At 44.8% G+C, this 16,673-nt stretch overlaps 1 protein-coding gene across 9 annotated transcripts in view; it reads left to right on the top strand.

Annotated features, from left to right (window-relative positions):
* The window catches only part of PTPN3 (protein tyrosine phosphatase non-receptor type 3), a 141,501-nt gene that overhangs the window by 91,244 nt on the left and 33,584 nt on the right, over positions 1 to 16,673 (top strand). For all 9 annotated transcript variants that reach the window (XM_035696681.2, XM_025432052.3, XM_025432050.3 and 6 more), the window contains 6 exons: positions 39 to 126; positions 2,929 to 3,017; positions 4,083 to 4,146; positions 5,663 to 5,835; positions 9,606 to 9,740; positions 12,471 to 12,647. In XM_035696681.2, coding sequence (XP_035552574.1) covers positions 39 to 126; positions 2,929 to 3,017; positions 4,083 to 4,146; positions 5,663 to 5,835; positions 9,606 to 9,740; positions 12,471 to 12,647 — 726 coding nt within the window. The remainder of the gene's footprint in view (positions 1 to 38; positions 127 to 2,928; positions 3,018 to 4,082; positions 4,147 to 5,662; positions 5,836 to 9,605; positions 9,741 to 12,470; positions 12,648 to 16,673) is intronic.

Below are 16,673 nucleotides of genomic sequence, written 5' to 3'. Positions count from 1 at the left end.
TGATTGGCAAACTCTGCGTCTTCTCTCCTCTTCTGTAGTGGGCTAAAGCAATCAGAAGCCGAATCTTGCTTCATCAACATAGCACGGACCCTCGACTTCTATGGAGTGGAGCTGCACGGCGGTAGGGTAGGTACCCTTGGCCCAGTCGGGTTCAGAAATTAACTTCTGAAAGTTTTAAAACTTCTTGAAACTGCCTTTTCCAGAATAATAATAATAATAATAATAATAATAATAATAATAATAATAATAAATAATAAAAGACCTTCCTAAACAATATTTAGAAACTTTATAAAGTAATGTTGAGTTTGGTTGGTTATTTATCCAGTTGCTTGTTTCATGTTTCCATGGGGTAGGGGCGTCATGGGGATTAGAAACAAGTAGTTTTTGTAAGATGATTTCATGTTACGGTTAAAGAAGCGAAGGAAGTATATGCTCATTAGAGCGATGCTTTAATGAGCCAAGGGTTTAACTGTTTCATCTCCGTGCTGCTCAAAATACAGCTAACTGCTCAAATATGACCGCTTCTAAAAATTATTGAAAACTATTTTAAATTGATTGTTCCTTTTAAATAAAATTGGCTAATATCTTTCAATGACTGAGCAATTTCTCTCTGCCAGACACAGTGGCTTGCTTATTTCAGTAATGCCATGAGGTGAGTATCCTCATTACCCCATTTTACAGATGGAGAAACTGATACTCAGGGACTTCTCAAGGGTCACATAGCACACAAGTAGCAGCTTCAGTACGTGACCCCAGCACTAATTGGCATCCAATCTTTATATTTTCTACCAGTAATTGTCCCACATCATGTCCAAAAGGAAGCAAATATTGGTTGAACAACTAATAGGTACTAGCCATTGTTCCAGATGCTTTTCACAAGACCACAAGGTCTCATTTAAAGATTATTAGCAATCTTGTGAAATCGGTATGCTAATCATCCCATTTTACACTGAGAAAATGGAGGCTCAGGGAAGTTGAGTAAATGACCAGCTTTACATCTGTAGAGTATTTTTGTAATTCATAGACACACTTTCATTTCTTTTGTGCCTCTTCGGTTTTATAACCCTGTGATAGGCAAGTTATGACCTAAGTAATAAAATAGGAAAAAGATATGAGATCTTAGAAAATACTAACTTTGGGACTTGATGGTTAATTTTCACTACATCTGCAAATAATAATTTGTTGTAGAATGTTGTCGAGAACTTTCTACACTGGTGAAGTGGGCTTTATATGTGTCTGAGTTGATCTGTACTCTCCCCACCACTTGCGTCCCATGAGAGACCTCAGGCCAGATGATTACCTGCCTGGCTGACACCCCCCAAGGTGTCAGAGGGAGTTGGGTTACCTTCGGCTATGCTGGATCACCCGAAACCCCCTAAGTATCAATAACTCAATACCATAAAGTTCATTCTTCAGTAGTTCAAAAGCTGCGATGGGTCCCAACAACCCTCCAGAGTAGCCTTCCTTCATGCAGTGACTTGCTTGGCAGCCAGGCTGCTTCCGTCTTGTGGCTTCACAAGCTTCACACATGGCCTCATGCTTGTGGCAAGGAAGGAGGAAGCTGGAAGGCGGGGTAGCAGCTCCTAAAATGATTCAGCCCAGAAGAGACCCATCACTTCTCCTAGAACATTGACCGTGCCTGGTCATGTGGCCCTGCTGAGAAATGTGGGGATGGGCATGGGAATTTAGTGAACAGTAACCGTCCGGGGATGAGATGCATGTGATTTCAGTGGGTTGCCCAATAGTAAATGCTCTCCGGACTTTTGCATGTGTCAGCACTGTTTTCTTTGGACAGTTTCTCTAATTCCCCACGTTCACATCACTGTTCACAAGTGATTTATCCCTCTATGTCTCGAGAGGCAAAAGAGAATGAAAGTTCATTACACCTGCCCCATATTCTCTAATTTCAGCCTGATAAAAACCCTTGGGGAGGTGAATTTGATAATCGTTCTTGTACAAAAGGAAAAATTGAGGCTCAATAGCCCAAAATAACACAGCTAGTAAGTGGCAAACCTACCATTCACACTCAGTGGTAACTAAGTCAGACTGTGCCCCCCTCCTTTTTTTTTTTTTTTTTTTTTTTTAAATTTTTATTTATTTATGATAGTCACAGAGAGAGAGAGAGAGAGAGAGAGGCAGAGGGAGAAGCAGGCTCCATGCACCGGGAGCCCGACGTGGGATTCGATCCCGGGTCTCCAGGATCGCGCCCTGGGCCAAAGGCAGGCGCCAAACCGCTGCGCCACCCAGGGATCCCCCTCCTCCTTTTTTAATATAATTACAAGTATCTGATTGGGTAAATTGGGATATAGATGACTCAGGGGAAGGAGCCCTTTTATTTTTAAATTTTATTGTACTCACCTTGTTCTTAAATGACTTTAAAACACCCTGTAGTTAGTCACCATATCTTCTGTATTTTCATTGTCAATGGCAATGCGTGGCACACAGGCTCTTAATGAATGTGGAGTGTACTGGATTTATAGGCAATATTTATTTATTCGTTGGATTTAAAGACAGCAGTCCTCCCCTTCAAAACAATAGATAACTAACGCCTTTTTAGTGATGGGAGCTGAGATTAGTGGGAAGCTGTGCAGAGGGTGAGGCCTTTCTGATACCAGCATGATATCTAATTGTTGAAAATGTATAATCGGATGCTCATTTGAAGATTCTGTGGAATGATGGGTGGACCTGCCTGGTAACAGAGTCTCTAAGCTGCTGGGACCCAGGTGTAGGTGCCAGGCAGTGTGCATTCGCTTTAGAAGCATCTGGTGCTGAGTATTTGGATCTGAAGTATCCCTTGCCTGTTTTCCATAACGTTTTCCCTTTGGAGCTTATACATACTGCTATTTATAAAAGCGTGGGTGCTTGAGTTACCAGAGGGCATCGGCATGACTGTGACACGCTGTGAATCTGAGTTCTTCCCTTTTACAGGATCTGCACAATTTAGAGCTAATGATTGGGATTGCTTCTGCGGGCATCGCCGTGTACCGAAAATATATTTGCACAAGTTTCTATCCTTGGTAAGTGCAAACCAGTTCTAATTATTTTTCTGAATCATGCTTTAAAAATATGCCGAACAAAAGAAACGTTATGTCTAATTTTAAACTTTTATTTCTGAAGGAGGGGTAGAGACTTTACCCTAGGTTTTTACCTCTGACCTCTGGGAGGCTTGACCCAGATTCAGTACTTGGGACCAGTAGTTGGGTTTTCACCGGCATCCTTTTCCCCCAGTCACCCTATTGTTGGGATACTCTTTAGAAACATGGATAAACTGGTACAAGCCCTGGGCAGCACATTGGCCAGAATTCAGAGAACTTCCTCTGGGCAGGAATTGTATTGTCAGTGTGGTTCCTCAGTTAGTAGTTGGCCCTTTACCAAGTGTTCAGACTTGAATCCTCCCAAGACCCTCTGAAGAAGGCAGTGCTCTCCATGGACTTCTGATGTGGGACTCCACGCATTCCTAGTTGCATGATCTTGAGCATTTAGGTGAGGTCTCTGAGCCTCAGTTTTGCTTTCCGAAAATGGGCATAATCATGGATTTCAGGACTGTTGCAAGGCTTAATTGAGGGACTGCTAGTAAAGCTTTTAGTAGGGGACTTGTGTATAAAAATGCTGTCTGTGGGAGCTCTAATCGTGTCCTTATGCAAATAATAGAGGAGCTGTTGACACGCAGCCACAAAGTACCAGAGCTGGGATGTAGATCCAGCTCTGTCTGTCCTCCTGCTTCCTGTCCTCCTGCTGCTGCTCCACGCTGCCCTCAGCCGTTCTCCCCAGACCCACGCAAGCTCAGGCCAAGCTGCAACATCACAAAAGCAGCTGACCACAAAGAGAGCACATTGCCCATGGTTCTTGTTCTTTAAAAGTTACGTCATAATCCAACGGCCCTTATGTGATCCTCAGCTTCAGTCAGCTCCTTGGTATCTGGCCGAGGCAACGAGCTGCCATCATTTCTACCCTGAGGTAAATTCTCGGAAGCTAGGAGCCCGCCTTCCTCATGGTCACAGAGTAGAGGACACACATGGAGAGGTGTCAGCTGCCACCCATCTGATCCCTATGTGCCTTTTGTGTGTTTTATTTTTTTGCAGGGTGAACATTCTAAAAATTTCTTTCAAAAGGAAAAAGTTCTTTATACATCAGCGACAAAAACAGGTGAGTTATGTCTGTGCTTGCTTTGTTTCTTGAGGTTTTAGCCACCTCAGCCAGTAGCTCTACGGCAGGTGAAGGCAGCTGGCCATCTGTTGGGGGAGAAAGAGCTTGGCGTGTGGTGGACGGAAAATGGGAGTCGGAATCCAGAGTTCCCATAGAATTCCCTGTGCTTCTCTGGTTGGAGATGTAACTTGCTTGGGAGTCAGTGAGATGGGTTTGGATCATCGCTCTTCCACCTCCACTGACCAGCCAGGCAGGTCCCTTAACCTCCCTTAGCCCAAGCTGTCTTGTTCCAGGAATGCAGTAGGACCTGCCTCTCAGGGAATCAAGTACATTAAACGAAAGAGCGTTGGTCAGAGCACCTGGCATGAGCCCACACAGAGTAGCAATGAATGTCAACAAGATGAGTTCCTTCCCTTGATGTGTTTAACGTGCACAGGAGGGGCACCTGGGTGGCTCAGTTGGCTAAGCGTCTGACTTTGGCTCAGGTCATTATCTTGGGGTCCTCGGATCGAGCCCTGTGTCGGGCTCTGTGCTCAGCGGGGAGTCTGCTCCTCCGTCTCCCTCTACCCCTCCTCCTGCTTGTGTGTATGCTCACTCTCAGTCTCTCAAATAAATAAAATCTTTAAAAAAATAAAATGCACAGTCATCTTCGCATATGTCTCCTAAGAGGTGACCACCCTTCTCCAGATGACTCTGGATAGAGAAGAAGACTCAAAGTTTTCGAAACTGAGGCTCCCACAGTTTTCTGAATTTGAATCAGAGACACCTGCTCTTTCCACGATACCACACTCTGTCCTGTTATACTCTATATTTTTTTACTTCTCGTCGCTATGTTCATTTTCCAGGGTTTCAGAGATAATATGTACTTAAAATGTCTCCATATAGCAGTGAATGCTTGGAAATGAGGACACTAATGCTCAAACTAGAACTAGAATCTGGGTCTCCTCTGACCCCCACCCCATTGCAAGATTGAAAGTGGCCCCAAAATGCAGAAGGTGGTAATTTAATTTGAAAACAAAAGAAAAGCTTAGGTAGTTGAAGATCAAGGAAATCATTAAAATGAAAATATGTGAGCACTTGATTTAATTCCGTGCTCGGGGGACAAATAGAGAAATCCACAGGCTTATAAAATATCAAGTTGCAGAGAAATGGAAGAGTGTGTTTCTTCAGGAGAGATTTTCCCAGAGCTAAATTTTAAAAGATGTATCACACAGCCTTTTTCTGGTTGCTCCAAATATATCCAACCTAGGAATGTAAGCACATTCAAAATCAGAGTCTTCATGAAGGATCACAAGTGATGGTAAAGAGTAGAGTCAGGTCATCTTTACCACATTAATAAGATGGTTAACAGATCCTGTTCCTGAATATTCCTGTAACATTGATTTATGGCCTCGGACATTTTGAAGCTGGTTTTCTGCTCTCTGTTGCACCTTACCTGGTGTAGACACAGAACACCTGTGAGCCTCTGCTCCTTCACCTGTGGAGATGAAATCTCTACTCTGTTTTTCTCCCCCAGACTGAATCCAGGGAACATATCGTGGCCTTCAACATGTTAAATTACCGATCTTGCAAAAACTTGTGGAAATCCTGTGTCGAGCATCATACATTCTTTCAGGCAAAGAAGCTACTACCTCAAGAAAAGAATGTCCTGTCTCAGTACTGGACTATGGGCTCTAGGAACCTGAAAAAGTGAGTATTCTTAAGTATCCACAGTAGGCTGAGATGTAAATATGTCCTGGTCACTGCCGGGTAGTAGACATCCTCGGGGGAAGGGGTTGCTATCATCCAGGGACCCCAGACACTGGAGCTGGAGCTGCACGGCTGAAAGTGTCTCCAGGGACAGCAGGGTCTCCTTCCACGAGGACTCAGGTACTGCTCGTGTTCTCATCCTTCCTTTCGGCCTCCACAACTCTGTTGCCCGGGCAGCGCCCAGGCAGCCAGAATTACAACTGCTCCCACTCCATGTCCCTGTAAGGGAAGCACGTGGCAGTGACTCTGGGGGTTGTCGTGGTACTAAGACAGGCTCTCCCACAGAATGTTAATTCGATACAGTGCTCCCGAATAGTGAATGAGCAGAGATGAAGTTTCCCAGAGTCAAGTGACGCTGGGACATAATACATATAACAGTCACAAAATAACAGCAATAACGAAAACTGGCAATTGTTTCCTTTGTACCATGCACATACTTAATTATATTTAAATCTTATAACAATCCCATGTGTACTAGTGTCTACAAGAGTGATAATCAGAATATTTCATGAGCAGTGCAGCGAAAGAAATTACTCTTATAAAATTTTACCTTTAGATTAAAGTGGATTTCCTAAACTAATCCAGTTTGTATTTTTGTGTATTTATTCTAAGACTGCCGCCTTTCTTTTTTTTTTTTTAAGATTTTATTTATTCCTGAGAGACAAAGAGAGGCAGAGACGTAGGCAGAGGCAGAAACGGGCTCCCTGCAGGGAGCCCAATGTGGGACTCGATCCCAGGACTCTGGGATCAGGGCCTGAGCCAAAGGCAGACGCTCAACCACTGAGCCACCCAGGTGCCCCCTAAGACTGCCTTTCTAAGTAAAGATACAACAGAAATTATCAAGTTAATTGTAAACTGTTTGTTGACTTGAAAAATTGTTTTCATAATTTTGTGTTGTTGATGTGGCTCTTACTAATGAAACAATGCCCCCTGTCTGAACCATTATCTCCTACGTGGCACTGTATCAGACTATTCCAGTGACTTTCCCATTATGTTGATAATCATTAGGTAGCTTTTTATAGACTCAATTAGTATTTCTGTTAGCATCAGTGATAGTATTTATGGTGCTAAGTGCTCTCTCTCAACTTCTGATGAACCAAGAACAAATATATTTTCAAAGTTTCTAGCTTCTATAATATCATCTAGTATTTTATACATTCAGTAGCCCTTCCTGAACATGTCACAGACGTAATTTATTGGAATATAGTATTCACTTTAGTTGGATCTGAGCCTTCAGGCCAGCTGACAGGATTGAATTGGGAGCAGTTGAAAACATGGATTTTGCTAAGAAAACTGAGTTCAAATCCTACTACCTGCATCACTTTTAGTTTGAATTTGTTTGATTTTTTCTTTTTTTAACTGACTGAGCCACCCAGGCAGGCACGATTTTTTCTTTTTTTAAAAAAGATTTTATTTATTTATTTATTTATTTATTTATTTATGTATTTATTCATGAGAGATACAGAGAGATAGAGACATAGAGGGAGAAGCAGACCCCATGCAGGGAGTCTGATAATGGGACTCGATCCTGGGACTCCAGGATTATACCTGGGCTGAAGGCAGATGCCCAACCACCGAGCCACCCAGGTGTCCCGAATTTCCTCATTTCTGTAACATACAGCCAACACAGAGTTAGGGGTGAGGTGGGCAGGTTCTGTTTATCCATTATAGCAAAATAAACTACCCCTATTTTCGTATGATAGAACAAGCCTCTTGGGGCTCCTGGGTGGCTCAGTTGGTTAGGCGTCTGCCTCGGGTCATGATCTCAGTGTCATGGGATTGTGTCCCGCATGGGGCCCCACGCACTCAGCGAGTTTCCTTGTCCTCTCCCTCTGCTCCTCCCCTGCGCACACACACGCTCTCTTTCTCTCTCTCAAATAAATAACATCTTTTAAAAACAAAAAAACAACCATCTTTCTGTTCTATCTTGAGATTTTGTGAATTGAGAAATTGAGAAGGGCTTGGCCAGCCACCTCTTTTGCTCCATGTAGCATAGACCAGGGTTTCTCAGCGACAAGCAGCTGGTGGCTGGGCTGGGCTGGGCTGGGCTGTAGGTCCAAGATAACATGGCTCCCATGCTTGATGGAATGATTGGAAGGCTGGATTCGCTTGGACCCTCCACTTCTCTCTGCTCTCAGGGCCTCTTCATGTGCACTCTCCAGCAGGGTCATTTGATGTCTTGTGCAGAAATTCAGGCTCCAAGGGCCTAAGGCAGAAGCAGGCAGTCATCATCAAGGCCAGGCCCAGAACTGGCACAGCTACTCTTGATCAGAGCAGTCACAGGCCAGCCAACATTCAAGAGTCCAAGAACTTGAGCTATTTTTAATCTGCCGTTGGGGGTCATTTGGGATATCGGTGGTTGGGGGCCATGGATCAGCAGTTCTTTACTATTAAGACCAACTTCATTGTATTGCAAATTTCAGCCCTCACAGTGTCCATTTCATAGATGAGAAAATTGAGGCTTAGTTTACATGATTTGCCCAACCCTAGAGCTACACACACAGATTTGCATATGGGGCCTCCTGATAGAGGTTCCACATAAAAGGAACTTGATCAGAATTTTGCAAACTTAAGAGACATTGGGACTCCTCCCCGCCCCAATCAAAGAGAATCTATTAATAATCTGTAACACATGGGCAGCCCGGGTGGCTCAGTGTTTCAGCGCCACCTTTGGCCCAGGACATGATCCTAGAGACCCGGGTTTGGGTCCCACACCTAGCTCCCTGCATGGAGCCTGCTTATCCCTCTGCCTGTGTCTCTGCCTCTCTCTGTGTGTCTCATGAATAAATAAAATATTTTAAAAAAATAATAATCCATGACACATACTATGGGGAACTATGACCTTAAACTTGTGAGTCCTCTCACGTGCTCCCCTTGTTCTGAGGCAGTGTTCTCAATCAATGCTAATTTGCTTTCTGATGTGATTCTCTCAGTGATGCTGCAGTGAGCATTTTGAGCAGGGTGACAACGGAGATTTGTTACTGTAAATTAGCACATTGATATTCTAGGGGGACTTTTGTGTTCTTCTGGGGTCTTAAGACATTGTTTAAAATTTAGGAATGTCAGAACTGAGTTTCTTTTAAACTGACTTCAAATGCCATCCTTTCAAGTAGTTCATTCCTTGAGGGGTCTCATTAGATAAGATTTAAATTCTGTAGGTGTCAATAAAACATGAAAGTCAGCCTCAGGGTGTCCCGTTCATGTAGCACGTGGCATGGAACTCTGCTGCCGAAGCATGTTCTCGGGCCTTCTTTCAAAGAGTGCTGTGATTTAGGGCTCATGGCTTCTGCCAGCTAGGATGGCAAAGAGCACCTTCCTGGAAGGATGGTTCATGTTTGTATTCAGGCCATTGTGAGCGAAGCAAACATTCCTTGACATTATGCGAACTTTATGCGTGTTATCCTGAAAATTCCTCCTCATCTCGTGGAAAGGTTTGGTTATATCCTTAAAGCAGCTTTATTGCTTGCAGTAGTAAGGCCCAAGAAAATATTTTCACCGGAAGAGAAGAAACAACAAGAAAAAGCCAGGACAGAAAGGAACCACTTGTGATCTGTGTACCTCTACTCCTTGTAACCTTGGCTGGTGTCATCCAGGTGCTAACCAGCCCTTCATCGGAAAGGGAGCATAGATAGACTGTTTATTATATGCTGTAATTTCTTGTTGAACACGTCTGTCCATGTAGAAAGTGAACCTTGCATCTGGTTTTTCAGGTCTGTAAATAACCAGTATTGTAAAAAGGTGATTGGAGGGATGGTGTGGAACCCAGCCATGCGGAGATCATTATCAGTGGAGCACTTAGAAACCAAGAGCCTGCCTTCTCGATCCCCTCCCATCACTCCCAACTGGTACGTCCTCCTTTTTTTTTTTTTTTTTTTTTGTATTACCCACCACTAAACACTTTATGTCTCTTAAAAATTCAGCTTTGTAAGTTTTCCCAATATAGATGTGGCCTGTAGTCGGAGTTTATGTTTGCATGCTTGGCTGTTACAGAACTAACAGTTGGCTGTTTTTGTGAAACATGCAAGCCTAGCTGAACATTTTCCTTAGTGTGTAATGCTGGGATGTCCTTTTTAAAAAACTTGCCTGGTCTGAATTTGAGAACTACAGCCTACTGAAAAAAACACCCCTCTTGGAATTAAGGGGCTCACTGGCAGATTAACATTCTGGGAAGCCCTGTGAGTAGGAAGCCCGCTGAGATTTATTTAAGCTGTTTTTCCATTAACATCACACAAAATGAACTAGGGGAGAACGTGGTAAAGGTACACGGTGTAGGATGCGTGGCCCTCAGCAACAGTAGTAGCAAATGCACGTGGGGAAGTAGCCTGCCAGCATTTAACATGATGGCTTAACAGGAAGGAAGTTGCACTTGGCGAAGTGCGAAGGACGTGTGTGGCTGCATCACCCAGACTCAGATTTTGGCTTTTCTGTTAATTCACAAGTTTCTTTACCTCTCTGGTCTCAGTATTCCCATCTGTCAGAGGGTTCAAACAATCACCACAAATGACAGTGTACAAGTGCTTTGTAAGTGATTTTTTTTTTAAATGAGGTGGAATTATTATCATTATTTTATTAGAATGGTTCTTCAGAGACATTGGATCAGTTTTGTGAACGTGTCCAAAATGGCCAGGCACTGTCAGCAGGAGGGAAACTAAGCCAGAAACATTGCCCCAGCTCCACGCAGGACTAGAGACTGTGGCTTTGTATTCATTTCACAGAAGACCCAGGTGGACCTGTAAATTGCCAAGGAGGGATCTAGGAGGACTGGGGGAGATTCTCTTTCTTTTTTCTCTAACTTAAAACCCTTTTAATTTGTATAATAATTTATGTAAATGGAAATGGACAGTATGTCTTAGAAATCGGAAGAATTCTAAAAGAATCCATGGAATTCAGTAAATTTGATAAAAGCAGTAAGAATGTTTGAACATTCATCATTCTTTAGGGCACTGAATAGTAATGCCTGAGAAAGTCTAAGGAAAATTATACAAAATGAGCAGACACAAAAGGGGTTCTGAAAAGAACAATTATTCGTTATTATTGCCTCAATAGGTATAATCAGTGATGATGATAATAGTGTTTTTGAGTACTTATTACTAACTCATTTCATCCTCACAGCAATTGTATGAGGATATACTATTATTATTTCCATTTAACCGATGAGTAAATTGAGGCACAGAGAAATAATATAAGTAATCTAAGGTTAGATCTGGGATTTGAGTTTAGTATCACTGGGTCAGAGTTCATATTCTTTTATTTTTTTTTAATTCAATTGATTAACATATAGTATATTACTAGTTTCAGAGGTAGAGGTCAGTAATTCATCAGTCTTATACAACCCCCAGTGCTCATATCCCGTGCCCTGCTTAATGTAGGACCAAGGGAGATCCTAACAGGCACAAATGGAGCTACTGTGCAAGACGGCTGGGTGAGGACCCTGCCCTGGGGCCAGATGCTCTAGGCAGAGATGCTGATGGTATTTAGTGTCAGAAATCTTAACATGACAACGTAGATTTGTGTCCTGGTTTCCTAAGATTTAGGTACTTCGTTCTAAAACGGTAAGTTTATTCTGTAAAGTAGCAGCTTAATTGGTCTGAAAGCCTCCAAGGCAGCGATGCCAGGGCCCCAGAGCAGAGGCCCAGGACAGCATCCAGGAGAACAGCGGGCTTTGATGTCGCCACACCCGTGGCCTGGAGCTCCTACTACTATTTATAGGTCCCCTCCTGAGGAGTCACAAGCCTTTCTCCCCTACTCTGGACACAGTATTATTGATTATCTGGGCCCCAAGGGAATAGGAATAGTGGAGGCCCTGACGGTGTCCAGGAGAAATGGCTAAGGAAGAAGGAGGTGGAAACACAGAGAGAAAATAGAAGGTGGCTCAGCAGCCTGGGGTCACCCACTACAGGAGCTGATGTCCGGGGAACATCGCTTCATTTGGTTCACTCTCAGGAGCAGGTAGGTACAGCTGAGGCCCAGAGAGGTGGTGTGACTTGCCTGAAGCCACACAGCTGCTGCTGCTATCAGGGGAATGGGATGGTGCTGCCGTGCCCATCTCATAGGGCATAGAGGATATATTTTTAAAAGCAAACCTTTCTTCTTGGATTAAGTGAAATTCACATGAAGGGATATAATTGTAGTAAGGTTTCGGTTTTGCCAAAAACTAACCTTTGGCTTCTAAACCCTTTAGTTAATACTGGTGTTTGAATGAATCTGGAGAACAGATCAGTAGTCAGTACAGCCTATTATTTTGTGCATTAAGAGCTTGAGTCCTCCCAGAAGAATAACCCACCCTAAATCAACACTCCCCACTTCCCAAAGGGCATAAATTAGTCTCGTCTGCCTATTTATATGGCTGAGGCTTCCTTTCTGGAGGCTACACTGCGGGGCTGAGAGTATCGAGGATTCGTGTGGCCCTTGGTGGATTGCAGTGTACTAACGGGTTAACCGGTTCTTCATTTCCAACAGCGTCTGCCAAGGCATCCTTAGAAAGGTCAGGGCACAAAGTTAGATCCCGATGCCTGATAAAGTTTTTCAGTGGAATTTGCTTTCAACACTTCCCACTCGACCTTTTCCCCACACAGGCGAAGTCCTCGGCTCCGGCACGAAATCCGAAAGCCACGGCACTCTTCTGCAGATAACCTTGCGAACGAGATGACCTACATTACCGAAACCGAAGATGTGTTTTACACGTACAAGGGCTCCCTGTCCCCAAAAGACAGCGAATCCGAGGTTTCTCAGAACCGAAGCCCGCACCGAGAGTAAGAAACCTGTTCTCTTCTTTGTATCTGCTTGTGGTGGCTGTTGAGGAATTTGCCCAGGCCCAGAGAGAGCCGTTTAAGTCAAGAGCTGGAGCCTGCAGCCAGCTCCCTAGGCTGCTCTGTGCCAGGACGGCAGCATAAATCAGGCTGTCCCTTCTGCCACAGGAGGACAAGCCGTGTGCCTGGGGTCTCGAGCTCACACTTCTTTTTTGTATGACAAAGACCTACCGTCCACGTACGTGTTAGATTTCTTAAATAAGTTTCCAGTTGATGATCAAAGCCCAGTTTAAATCAGTTCACATTCCAGAAGTATAGTTATGTTAACCTGAATAGTAATATTTCTCTAGATTGTCAGAGTTTTACCCCTGCAAGATTTCTGGATTGCTGGAAATATGCTTATGTGGACCCATCCACAGAAAGCCTTCTCAGATCCACAGTAGGCACTCAGGGTGTTGGGTGGGGAGAGAGGGTTGTTTTTAATGAATTGTTAGTGTAAAGCAAAAACGTGCGTAGAACGTCTCCTGAATTTCTGTTAAGTTTTTTGTCAGCAGTTCACGTTAAATTCTTGTATGTCCCCGCTTTGCTTTTTTAAATGTGACAAACTCCCTTCACATCTTAAGGCCAGGAAAAACTGTCTCTCCAAAAGTACTGGCTTGGGTTCTTTTATTATTCAGTAAGCTGTATCGAATTCACGAAGTTTCCTTTTTGTCTTGATTGCCAGGGAACTGAGAGCTCCAAGTTAAGGGTCAGTTGCATGGACTTCCCTTAGTACAGGTTTCTGGTGTAGTCCCTACTCTTCTTTGTCTTATTCATGGGTCTTTTTTTTTTTTTTTTTTTCTCTTAATGAATTCACAATTCTTCTGTATCCATACATTTTAGAGTAAGCTATCCTAAATCAAATTTTTGAAGTGGACAAGCCCTAATCATAAATAAAATGACATTTTAAGCTGAAGTATGAGAGGACTGGATCAACCATTAGGGAGTCAGCCAGAGGCACTGGGTATTGATTCTGTTAGGGCCCAAACTATACCTGATATATAGAAACCTAACACCTCCCTTCACAGCGTGGGATTAGGGAGAGGGCACTTCAATTAATCTGTCAATTTTTGCCACTCTAGCTGCTAGGCTTAAAGCATTAAATGCATCCTGATTATATTCTAGACATCGCAGGTGAATTGCAAATCTTCCCACTTATAGTGTGAGGTTGTTACCTCTCTGTTGTCTCTGACCGCAGCAAACATGGTTTCCAGCTTAACTGTGTTCTTAACACCTCTGGGTAAATAATCCTCTGGTCACTCTTTCCTTGTGACCTGAGCTCAGATGATGCTTTTGTTGAAATGATCACTATCTCTTGCTTTAACTTGCAGCCCCATTGAAGTGACAGTGTGGAAGGGCGTGAGTTCCTTTGTGTGACACCATGGTTTTGCAGATCTAGATCTACCGGGCAGGAAAGGCAGGCAGGCAGGCATGACCTGAGCCCCTTGGAGTCGGAGGTGGGGTCCTGTGGCTTTGGGGAAAGGAGAAGGAGGGTTTAGGAAATGGACTGGGGGTTCTGGGAAGCTCGGTCACACTGTCCCTGCCAGCCCTCTCTCTTGTGGCTTGCAGTCCCATCATGGAACTGTGGACCATCTAGACTTCCACAGACCAGTGCAGTAGCCAGTAGGTACCAGTGGGTGTTCAGATTTAAGTTACTTAACAGTTATATCCCGTTCCTCAGTCATATAAACCTCCTTTCAGGGGCTCAAGAACACCACATGTAGGTAGTGACTACCATACTGGCCAGCACAGAGAGAGTCTCTTTCCATCGTCACAGAAAGTGCTGCTTGCAGTACTTGGTGCTGGGTAGAGAGAGATGGATTCTTCCTGGCGGGGCGTGAACGTTGTCAAGGGTTCCGTGCATTGCTGAGTGCAGCAGCACACCTCATACACGCTATGCTGCTCACAGAGGGAACGTCAAGGCAAATTAGACAAGTCTTTGCCTTAAGGGGCCTCCAGGCCAGCCGAGCAAATATTGGCACATTGTCAGCCTCTATCGTTGCATTGTCTGCCACTTAGGTACAAGCAAGAAGTTTGGGGAACGGTCTGAGGGTTCTGAGAAGCCCAATTACGTGTCCCACGTCAGATTTTCTTGCTGTGATCTGCACTGTGGAGCAGCCAGACCTTCACAGTCCAACACAGAAGCCACCAGCCATGTAGGGCTATTTAAATTCATATTCAGGAGCTCCTGGGTGGCTCATTTGGTTACGCTGCCAACCCTTGATGGCAGCCCAAGTCTCCATCTCAGGGTCGTGAGTCCACACCCCCGAGTTGGGCTCCGTGCTGAGCGTGGAGCCTACTTACAAAAAACAAAAAAAAAAGAAGAAAAAAGAAAAAAAAAGAAAAGAAAAAAATTTACATTCATTGAAGTTACTTTGAAAATTCACTTCCTTAAATCCTGTTTGATTCAAGTAATCTCAGGCCCCGTGCACCCCTACGCATTGCACATCAGTTCTTTCTGAAACTCCTCCATGAGACCTTATAAGATGCGTCATCCTGGGGCCCTTTTTATTTTGCAGCTAAATGTTAAAAGTAGCAAATAAAGGTGATTGATTCAGAAGCAGCCTTCGTTGCGGCAGCTTCGCCAGGTGCACCAGTAGACGCCTCACGGGGTCAGGTTAGCAGCCATGGGTTGCAAGTAGGGTGAGCAGTTGAAAATGGCAGCCCTTACCACCTCGGGGGGCAGGGGGCTACCCCTTCCTGCTGGCAGGAAGCTGCGGCCTGCTGGGTCCTCAGGCAGCTGCCACCCCCTTCCCCTGAGAGTCTGGGGGCCCTCCCCTGCCCAAGGCAAGCAGGAAAGGCTGGTCTGTGCCCGGTGTGTGTGGGGGGAAGCCAGGTAGTTACCTGAGTATTTATTTGCAAGGCATTTAAGAAACGTCTGGCATGTTTTATGCAGCCCGGTTGTGCAAAGAGGCGAAAAGAAGCATTCTGTCAGAGAAGTCAGATGAATAATACCAGACAGTCCGGAGGGTTCCTTGTAGAAAGGAGAATTAAGTGTAACGTTCTGTACCCATGTAAACAAGAAGAAAGAGAAAGGAAGAAAAAGAGCAGATAGACTTTGGCTCTGAACCCAGAGCGGCGCGGCTCGGGCTCTCTGAACATTATCTTAGCGGGTGAGTCACCCTCCGGCTCGTTCCGTATTTATAGCAGCACAGCAAAGTTTATGATTATAGTTATGAATCCTTGGCAGTTTGCTTTGTGCCCGAGTCAGCTGCACTCTTGTTACTCCCAGGGCTCGCTCAGCCCGTCCGGGGCCCTTGGCTTGCTTCAGAGCGAAGGCCGAACTCTACAGAAAAGGAAGTTTCCATCATGGCAAAAAATAAAATAAAATAAAAATTCAATCCCATCACTCCCCACCACCCAGAAAACGTGGCGGGGGAGGAGGAGGTTCCCTAAAGGGAAAGCGACTTTGCACAGCAGAGATTGGAGGAAACCCCACTTGGGCGCAGAGGAGGGCTGTATTCCAAGAACTTTGCGGTGGGCGCTTCTTCACACTTGTCCCGACGGGTCCTCCGAGGGAGCGGGGCTTCGTGTCGCAATGCCCCGATGTTTGCTTGCCCCTTTCTTTAGAGCCTGCCTTGTTCCAGAGGACACGGGGCAGCTGTCACTTTTTATCTCAAAACTGTGCACGCAACGGTGTGAATGCACTTAATGCTACTGAACTGTGCACTGAAGAAAGGTTAGGATGGTACATTTTATACTGTGTGCATTTAACCACTGTTAAAAGCCTCTAAAAAGAACTTCCATGCCTTGAGAGGGACTTTGGGAATGCCCTCGGCAGCCCCGGCGGCTGTGCAGGAACGCCCTGGGCCCTGTCACCTGTCACCCAGGCGCCCCGCTGGCAACGGGGAGCTCTCCTGCGGTGTGGCAGCCTCTTCTGGGCCTCGACTGCCCGATTTTTCCATCGCAGGAAGTGTTGTCCTTGACGCTGACCCAGCACGAGCACTGCCATCCGCAGATCCCTGCCTGGAGCTTCTAGAACAACACAAG

This window comes from Canis lupus, chromosome 11, assembly GCF_003254725.2.
Source record: "Canis lupus dingo isolate Sandy chromosome 11, ASM325472v2, whole genome shotgun sequence".
Classification (NCBI taxonomy): Eukaryota; Metazoa; Chordata; class Mammalia; order Carnivora; family Canidae; genus Canis; species Canis lupus.
The sequence above is the reverse complement of the archived record's forward strand: the minus strand, read 5'-3'. Positions and strand labels throughout refer to the sequence as shown.